Source organism: Dermacentor andersoni, chromosome 5 (assembly GCF_023375885.2).
Source record: "Dermacentor andersoni chromosome 5, qqDerAnde1_hic_scaffold, whole genome shotgun sequence".
NCBI classification, from domain to species: domain Eukaryota; kingdom Metazoa; phylum Arthropoda; class Arachnida; order Ixodida; family Ixodidae; genus Dermacentor; species Dermacentor andersoni.
Window position 1 is genome coordinate 138,652,720 of NC_092818.1, and position 10,135 is coordinate 138,662,854.

The 10,135-nt window shown below is 51.3% G+C and overlaps 1 protein-coding gene across 1 annotated transcript; it reads right to left on the reverse strand.

Moving 5' to 3' along the window:
• Nucleotides 1–903: 903 nt before the first annotated feature.
• Nucleotides 904–8,575, reverse strand: LOC126531251 (uncharacterized). The gene is made up of 4 exons (XM_050178700.3): nt 8,444–8,575; nt 3,586–3,867; nt 2,464–2,593; nt 904–1,928 (listed from the first exon to the last, which is right to left on the reverse strand). The coding sequence occupies exons 1-4, from the start codon at nt 8,481–8,483 to the stop codon at nt 1,685–1,687; spliced, it is 696 nt and encodes a 231-aa protein (XP_050034657.1). The 5' UTR covers nt 8,484–8,575; the 3' UTR covers nt 904–1,684.
• Between the last annotated feature and the right edge of the window lie 1,560 nt (nt 8,576–10,135).

Consider the following 10,135-nt stretch of genomic DNA (forward strand, 5'->3'; position numbering starts at 1 on the left):
AATCACCAGCACCTACTTACGTTCGTAATTGCGTTCCCTAAAACTCCCTGCCACCCACTTTCCTTGATACTCGCATTAGCCAGCACTCTTCATGTATTCCACATCTACATGTGTCCACAGCCTGGCAGTACAGGTACAGCTGTCCAGGGGATATCGGAACTGTGGTGTCTGCAGATATAGCGTTGCGCAATTAAGGCAATATTCAGCTGCTGTAACAGAGGTTATAAGCAGCCATAGAAGGTGTTCGCGCGCCTATAATCTCTCATCAGTCCCGAGGCATGCTTTCTGTTACCGCCTTTGATTTCCCAGCAAACCACTCGCTGCAGCTGGAGACCCTGAACAAGAACACAGAACACGTGTGCGCGCATATTCTGTGCTTACGAGATTCAAGACTACAATTTACAATTTGTTTCGCGCTAAGGAGGGCATTATAGTGAAAGGGACAAGATTCACGCTTGTCCTATCATCGCTGTTGGTGTCGTCCTTGTTAGCACGATACGAATTGTAAAAGTAGTAGCCCAGCAGTGCGCGTTGTTGATAACAGACTATAAATAAGCCCGAAGCACATGATTTCATGACACCGAGACAATGCCCATGTCAGAAAGCGGGTCACATTCCATGAAAATTGCAGTACTCGCGCCATACACCAGTATTCATCGACCTTTGAAGCGAACAGCTGTTGAAGTCTACCGGCACCGTAAAGGTCAACCTCGACAGAGCCAACGAAGCATGCAGATTTCAGAAGCGCTGGAATGTTTTCAGGGATTAAAGCTGCACTAGGCAGCTTTTGTGATTTAAGATGCTTCCTTGCAAGGAGAGCGAAGCTCTATCAACTCGCAATTCCCCCCCCCCCCCCCCCCCCCCCCAGAAAAGGTTGACGAACATGGACAATGACAGCCAGGCTTGGAAAACAGTAATAACATTAGGAATTTTATTCACGCAAAACCCTACAGAGTAGGAGCACGAGTCGAGCCTTTGTACAAGGCACACACTGTTCACCACGACGAAGAGGCCATGCGCTTGAAGACTTGCGTCTTGAACTTCTTTCCTTTTGTTTCGTACTCTAAGGACTGCGTGACGTCAACACCTATGTGCTTTTTTTTCTCTCTCTCTCTTTTGAGATCGCGCAGTTGGCAAGACAAGTCGAAAAAACAAAATAAACTTGCTATTCAACCACGTCCTTATGTGTATTTTTTTACAGTCGTCTTTCTGTATATTTTTTTTTATATCTTGCGCTAGGGTCATCTACTCCCAGTCGCTAATAATATACTAAATGCCATTTTACAGGAACACCTCTTCTGAAGCGCCCTAATATCGCTGACAAGCGTGAGTGTTCGTGTGTGTTCGCCTTTCTCTCTGTGTGTATCTGTTTTGCTTTTTTTTCGTCCTCGTACGAAAAGACGGGGTGAGCGCGACAGAGGGGAAGAAAAGTGCCGGTCGGGAGATGCTGCCAAGTCGGGCCGGGCGGCAGTCCTGCAGGTTCCGCACCGGCCGTCCGAGAAGGTTTGCGAGAAGTGGGCAGAGCAGAAAAAAAAAAAAAAGACTAAACAAGAGCACGACCACAGTCAGAGTCCGTTAGGCTTCGGCGGTCGCTTCGGATGAGAAGGAGGAAGAGGAGGGCGCGAGCATCCGATCTTAGGGGAAGCTTCAGAAGGGCCGAGCAGCACTGCTGCCAGCAGTCCGTCTAGTTGCCCAGGTAGGCGGAGAAGAGACGGGAGAGCACACTGGTGGGCTTTCCGGAGGGCTTGGTGCCGGGGGGTGGCAGCAGGGAGTTGCACCTGGCGTTGCTCTCGCCGTAGGAGGTGCACACAACGTTGGGGAGGTCGGAAGCGGCCATCTTGACGAGGATCTCACCGAACTCGATGGCCTCCTCACCGCACTTGCTGGCGACGGCCTTGCGGGTGCAGCCCTGGTAGCGGTTGTACATGCTGCGAAAACAAGAAACAGAAGTGAATGAATGAATGACCGGACGTTAGCTGTACGCGTGGTTTGCGACACGACAGGAGCTTAATAATGATGTGAGATCATGCGAAGATTTAAAATCAGAGATTGGATCGAGCGACATGGGAAGTACGAGATTCGATTATCATGTTCACCTCCTGGGTGCGTGATCCTTGTGCAAAAAAAAAAAAAAGAGTTTGTTTTCGCGCTGAAATCGAAATGCCGCTTGACTACTGGAAGCTGCCATAAACGATTGGTGATGTTAGAACTAGCACGCGGTAATGCAACTGTCGATCATAATGTGTGGATACCGACAACCGTATGCATCATCTGCCCTTGCCAATGATCAATGTACGGTTGCTTGAGATTCTTCCACAAAGATCGCGCACTTTAGGGAGGTTTGAAGCAAATTACATCATTGTGATTATGTTAGTAGGCTAGATCGAGACTGTAAATGCTCGAAGGTGTTGATATTCACACATGGATTTATAACCTATGTGCTAGCGATAACCGGTAACGTACCAGCAGGCAGCGGGGACACGGTCGTTGAAAGCGACAGTGGACACCTTCTCGAGTCCAGCCTGGATGTCGGTAAGACACTTCTTCTGGTCTGGCAGGGTCTGGCCAAGGCAAGGAGCGTGCTTCAGGTAGTCTGCAGAAAAAAGAACGAAAGAAAATCGGTTCAGATCTCATTCGTCATTAGCAGTCAACTTATCCTATATTTAGTGGTTAATTATTCACATGCCGCTGAACAAACGTTATTCTTGCTTTGACTGTTTAGAACAATATTATATCACGTGACACGTTATATAATATAACAGAGCAGTTCATACTCATAAGGGAGGGCGCATTTGGTTCGCTATATTTTCGTTTACTTATGTTAGGCATCACACGGAAAACATGCAACCTTTATGATGGCCCTTCAAGACTAGTCATCTGAAGTAAAAAGCTAGTGCTGGAAGTCAACATCTCCTTAACGAATTTGCTAGCTTACAGAGACAGCGCAGTTCATAGCTGAGAAAGTTGGGGCGCACCTACTAAGCAAACCTCCTCGGTTGGCCGCCGTCATGTGTTATGTCACGCATTGGTGACTTTTGACCGTGTAGAAACGGCTCGTTCACGAAAACACATAAACAATGGGGCGAGCCAACAACAAGGAAACGAAACGGCTCTTGCACGGTTGGCGGTCTCGACTACAAACTGTGCTTCCTGGCGAAAAAAAAAAACGATCGTTTTGTTTCCTCCTTTTAACGACTAAGGAAAAGTGAGCAGTGCGTAAATATGAGGAAGAAACGACTTTTGAAAGCAAGGCCTGCCATAAAGTAAGCTCTAAATATTTGCAAGGACAGTTCTAAATATGCTATATTAACGTTTATAACCGCTGGCAATTGTCACGCGGTAGCGTGACACGTGACGATGCGATTTTCCTGCTGAAAGGCGTATATTGAATGCACGATATTGCGTGTTAGTCTAATAACGCGTAGCACCGGCGATTTGTCGGTGGAGGGAAGAGCCTTCCGAGATTATTTCGTGGTAGCCAACATTGTCGGAACCTGTTACAGGGGATCCCTCTTAGCACGCGATGAATGCGCAGCGTAGTTAACGCGCCGAGCCTGTTGCAGAACGGCGAGGTATTGTACTTACTGGTCCTGACTTCGGTTCCCTTGGTACAGAACTGCTTGAAGAGCTCCTGGGATCCCTCAGCGACGAAACCGATCAGTTCCCTCTGCAGGGGAGTGGCGCAGCGAGTGGTGAAGTTCCTGAAGCAGTCCTGGGACTCCTTGAGGAAGCCGCACTGCTTGTCGACCTCGGCATCGGTGGTGGCCACTCCGGATGGGTTCTGGTTGAAGAGCAGCAGCGTCGCCGCGCAGAGATCCAGCTCGCGCAGGTGGCAGTTGCAGGCCTCTCCGTTCACCTGGTAGGCGGCTGCGTGACAGAAGGACAAGAGAACGTGAGCGGTCGGCAAAGGCTGTGGGCTCGGAGGGCCCTCGGCAACCCGTCGTTCGAGACCACAGGTTGGAGAAATGATTTTTTCCGTTAATGTGCATTACAAGAGTGCAAGCAATGCCGAGTGTATTCTTCCCGCATGAAACTGTAGCTCATTGCGAATAAAACAGAATAGCTTGTAGTGCTAGAGTTACTCTCTGATACAGCAGCTAGCCTGCCCTTTCACGCGATCACCCGAATCTACTTATAAGGTACCTTGTTTGAGATCAAGAGGAACAGACAGCACCTGGACACATTTATTTAGACGCTGTGGTGGTCAGTCCTGTTGTGTGCGATCTGAGACTCGAATGAATCGGCAACGGCTTAGCCGAAAGCGTCTACATAGCTGTCGTAGCAGAAAACATACAAAGGATTCTAGCTCTACCGCCCCCCCCCCCCCCCCCCCCCCCACCCCGCCCTTTCTGCTTGGGGTTGCAGCGATCTTTCGTACTCCTGATTAGCGGTAATGGCGAACGCTCCTACCCAACTTTCCTTCGGCTGACTACGGCTCATCAGCGGATGTTTGCCTATCGCGACGACTCCTTTTGCTTAACCCTGCATCTCCCCTTCTGTCCGCGTCCCCTTCCTCCTAACGACACCCGCATTCTCAACACCATCGGAGAGTTGTCAAACTGTTGAGTGTTGCGGAAAGCGACTGAAAAAGAAAGAAAGACCTCTCGGACGAAAGTTCGAACCATAGAAGATGGCTCACTGACACGTGCAGAAGCTCCGTCGACAAGTGCCCCCCCAACAAACAAAAAAAGGATGGAGGAGCATTTCAGTTCCGCGTGTTTGGCTTGGGACGCGACGCATTTTCTTCCTCATCCCTTCTCCGTAGGGTCCTTTGAACGCGACGGCGCACGCTCGGCTTCTACCGGCTCCAAAGCTTGTCCCTGTCCGCGGTAAGATTGTGTCGTCGAGTTCGAGGGGGCTCACGGACCGCATTTTCCCTTTCTTCACGGCGTGGACGCTTGCCTGTCTCGGTGCGTCTAATGGTCTTTGCAATTTCCCCCTCGTTTGAGGGGGAGTTGCGCGGGTCCGCAGCTCGTGCTTTCGCGCTGCGTGCGTGGTTCCGAGGAAGCGGCAGCGACGTTTTTTTCGGCGCGACCTTCAAGAACCGTCGTCTATCCCGCTCGGCGCGCGGATTATCTGTCGGCAGCGCTGTCTCTTCGTCGCCGTCGTTCGGGTTCGATCGCACGCACGCACGCACATACTCATGGGCGAAAGCGTGCGCTGCTGTTGCATGCTGGCCGGCGTGCTCAAGATTTTTCCTCTCTGCCGAAGTCTGACCTTTGTCTAAAAATAAGCATCGGTGTGGCGGCCTACATAGAGAAAAAAGGCGCATGTGGGCAGCGAGCCCGCTCGGCACCTGCTGGCGCAGGCGTGCGACATGTACCGCGCTGGCGCCTGCTTGCGACGCGCGCTGCCTGCCGAAGACCCTCGCGTTCCATGCGGGAGGGCGTGTCCTTCGCGATAAGGAGCGCGTGTCGTGCATTTCTTGCAGCGCGAAGTCGAACCGGTCGCCTGAAAACTAACTGCCACGCTGTCCCGTACCTGCTGCGTCCGCTGCAACCCCAGCAACGCTAGGCAACCTACTTTGCGAGAAAATTCTACGCTTGGCTACGAAAAATCTGCGCGTGAATGATATTTCAGCAGTTAAACTCGTATGGTAAGCTGGGCTTATGACATTTCCAGGTCGTTCTCTTACGCTGGTGAAGCATCGCGTGAGAATAAAAAAAGGTGGGCGGAATATTCAAAAGAAGATTTTTCAGTTTTGCGGAGCCGCTCCAGCGTGATTGTCATTTCATCGCCGCATTCGCATCATGTGTTTGCGTCAGCTTCGTAGATTCTGAAAGTTCGATTACCATTGCTAACACTTAATCTGCTCGCGACCGTATTAACTTTGCGAAACAATGTAGACAAAACAGCCTGTAGGCCTGCCAAGGTGTTATTTTATGACGGACAAGAAGGAAGAAGCCCGTGTCAGTCGCTGCATAGCGCAGGGCCGCACATATATCCTATCACGTCACTTTCTCGCTCTACTGTATACGGGGGGGGGGGGGGGGGGGGGGGCTATGCCACTCCTTCCGCTACCGTAGCCATGCGGGACATGTCCTCGCTCCACGCGAGGAGGCCGAAACCTTCCATTGCAACACGAGCCCCCCATGCATCGGCGCCGTTCTTGCAACACTGCCCGGCGACTAAAACTCCTGTATCGGTAGTACAGTCACGTTCACTGCGTGTCCCGTTAGTTTGAGTTCAAGGTGTTTTGGAAACGGCGCAGGCCGGCAGCCGTCGGCGGCTTCGCGGCCCTTCTGTCTATGTCGACGGGGCGTTCTACGCGTTGTATCGCGCCGCGGATTGACTTCATCGGCAATGCTACGAGCGCGCGATTTGCATCTGCGTGGAGCACGAAATGGCTCATTGTCAGGTCACGGCGAGCGCGGTGAAAGGGCCCGCAGTGCTTGTTTTTCTCTCGGTGTCTGGACGTTAGGGCGCCTGGTTCTGCAATGCTTTTCCATAGAATGGGCGCAGAACAACGCTGGCGGGTTGGTGACCGTCGAGAGGAATCGGCTTGGCCGCATATGCTGTCTTCATATTCCCACTGACATCTCTCGCATTTATACCCCGAATTGTAATTCTGACTACGAGCATAATAATACAAAATCCGCCCTACCAACGCAGACCCTTACTTGGCGTTCCGTTCTCCTGCCTACAAAGTTTCATCCGCTTATCAGAATCCGGACGCCGCGACAAATCGTTGCCGCAATCTTTGTGTCGTGTGTGACCCGAGTCTATTTTCGAGACTAAGAAACATTCACGTCCTACATGTCACGTCCTACACATCTATGGAGATAATGGCGGCACTGCACTCTCATCGATTGGTTCTTGCACTATATGTCAGCGAAACGAATTATATAGCTCCCACAGTACTCCATCGAGGCGATGCAAGCTTCATGCTAACCGCGGCATCACACAGGTGTCCTGACCCTGGAATCCATTGCCAGAAGGCGGGGAAAGGATCCGAGGGCTTTGAGCGCACGAGCTGGTCATCCCCGCGATCTCTGTGGTGCCACTAACGGGTTAACACGGGAAAGAGCAGTGAACACATTCCTGGATTTCGTTTACTTTCTTTCGTTCTTTCTGACACGAGAGGAGGAGAAGACGGCGGAGCAGACCGCCTCGCGCTGAGAGCCACATGCCCGTGTCGAGGTTCCGCTTACTTTCGCGAGCATCTATTTCTCCCTTCACTGGAGCGCTACTGAGATGACGAAGGAAAGCAAAGGCAAAAAAGAGGGGGGTTCTTTAGAAGTGCCCGGCGAAGAGGGGGGCGGCGAGGCGATCTCCTCTCGCGAGGGCTGCTTTGGGGTTACTGGGACACCGGCTGGTGCTTGCCGCTCCTGCTAGCAACGTGCCCGACTCGCCAGGCAGCGCACTCCATGGCTGGTCGCGAGAAAAAGCGGCAGACGGGAGATAAATGAAATAATAAAGTAAGCGCCGCTCTCCAAGGCAGCGGTCCTCCTTCGGAGGCGTCTTTTGCCCTCCCAATGTCGTCTACTTCTCGCCTCTCGCTAAACTTATTTCCCCTGTCATGACATTTAAACTGTCTTCTGGGTGATTGTGTTTCCTCTTTCTTTCTTCGCTCTCTCCGTGGAAATGTCACAATTAGGAAGGGAGGAAACCCTCCCGGGACTTAGAACGTAGGACACCAAGTCTGTCTTGCAGTGCCGCTTTTACCAGCGGGCCTTTCTGATTAACCTTGTAGGCATTTCTCCTTTCTTTTCTTGCGGTCTTCCTTTCCCTCTTTACATTGCAAGCTATCTCACAACTTCGTAAGTGCCATGGTTATCCCGCTGATCACGCTGCCGATTCGAGCTCAAGATAAGAAAAAAAGCTGGCTAAGCTTATTTACCCCGCGGTGGTATAAGAACAAGAAAGACTAGCCACAGACCGAGGCCAATGCACCGATTGCGACACAGTTAACGCATAACTAGAAACGCACGCGTTTAGAACTCAATGTGCCATGGTACCGCTGCCTGAAATGTTCCGCAGTTGCTTTGAATGACTTGAGTCATTCCTAAGATGACTGTATGTACAGTACCGATGCACCACCTCACTCAGAAGGTCTGAACATTTGTCCTTCCGAAGCCGAAGTCTCGATATTTGATAACGATGCTGAGTAACACAGCCATATCCAATGGTTCACTTGCAAGTCTAGCTCCGCAGGCCTTACCAGCGTTTGTCAACTAATTCCTACACCCAGCTTTTGCTTTAAAGACTAAACCCAATCAAGCAACGTCAAGCTTGTTTTTATCCGCGCATTCCTCATCAGTAGAAGCTCTATAGGCCAACTTCGAAGTCGTCACCCCTTGAAAAGCATTTCAGATGTAAACCAAGTCAACCACGTGAGTATTGGTTAACTTTCGTAACCTAATTATCCCCGCTGCCCTAATTGATAATTAAAATATTTATCTGTAATTATCCAAAGGGTAAAAAAAAGAAAGAGAACACTTACCGAAGGCGAAAACCGCAGCGAAAAGGGCGAAGGTCCTCATATTGACTTAGTATTGAAGAGTGTCGCGCACTGCTATAGAATTTGGTTGTATGTGAGTTCCTCTAAGGCTGAGCTCGATGTGGATGTCTCCTCAGGGAGCTGCCGCGCTCTTATATACAGGTCTCCAGGGGGAGAATCGGGTAAACAGCGCTGTGTGCGAGAAGGAACGGGCTCCCCCCATGCACCACAGGGCCCTCCTCGGCATCGAATCCCTCCCTCCCCCTCTCCGCCCCCTCCGTGGTGGCGAACGAGAGCCACTCTCACTCGTCTCACCCCCCTCCTCCGCCGCCTCGAACACACTTGCACTTTCGCCAGGTATACGCACGCTGGCGGAGAGGCGCCAGGCGAGGTACTACACAGCCGGCTACCGGCCCTCAGACGAAGCCACAACCGGCGGATGACGTGGAGTGGACGTACGCTCGTGCCGGTTGTCCTCTGTGAAGCCGGTTTCGGCTGGCGAAAGATTTTGCTGCGCGGGCAAACGCTTGATCGGCTTGCTCGGAGGAACAGAAGAAAGTGGGCAGTACGCTTGTTCTTGGAGACGTTTTTTTTTCTCTCGTTTTCCACCTTGTACGATTCGAGGTTCGTGGCAATAAATTACCAACGGATCGAGGGCCAACCACAAGTGATGAAACACTTGCTTGCCTTCGTACGAACACTGCAATTGCTCGTTCACTGTCCGCTTCGTTCCCTACTACACATGCTGTCGAATGAAACCACTAAACTATCACAGACAAGTGTGTTGTGCTTTCAAGTACCTGCGACTCGCAGGTGCTTCTTTGTTTTCTTATTATTATTATTATTATTGATTTCTTCGCTAGTCTAGATTAGGTGCACACAGCCAAATGGAAGTGAAAAACACTCGCGGGTAGGACCTTTATTCGACGCTCTCGATAAATGTTCGCTCGTTCTGAAGAATTGCCTACTCGTCGCTGTGCACCTTGTCAGCAGGACGTGATTTTCCAACGCTGAAACCGTCGCACGTCTCCTCCGCTTGCGTCAGTGCATTTCCAACCAGACGCTGCCGTACGGGCAAGAGGAGGTACCCAACTTACCGGCACTAAGACAACAAAATAAGAAGAGAAAGAGGAATAACGAAAGGAAAGAAAGTAGAATTATCCGCGTCTATGAGGCAAAAAAAAAAAACGGGCCCCAATAGAAATAAGAATATTAAGCACGGAGGAGAAGAAAGAACGAAAGCCTGCCCTTTGGCGAAGTAAAATGTCTCCGCGGGGCAGCGAGGAGAACGAGAGAAAGGGTACTGGCGAAGACCAGCCCCTAGCGAGAGGAGGTGACACTAGAGAAAAGGGCAATACTTCCACCGGTGCCCAAGGTCTTCGCGACCATTTCACGGGCCGCGTCTTTCCGCCTTGCACCCCCTCCCCCGCCTCCTCTCCTCCGTATAGTCCCTTCTTCGCAGTGCGTGCCCCATTCGACATGGGTTGTCGCGAAGACGACGTAGCCGACGCCTTGTCACCATTGGATGCCGAGCCGGCTTACGTCAAGCGAACGCGTTACGTGGGTGCGCGACGCGATTACGCTGTCGCTGCTTTCGTTTGAATTCTCGGCTTTCTTTTTTTTTTCCTTTCAGTTCGCCCTGTCCACTATACACTCGTCTGCGTGAATTTCTTCGGAACAGCCCGTCGAGTTATT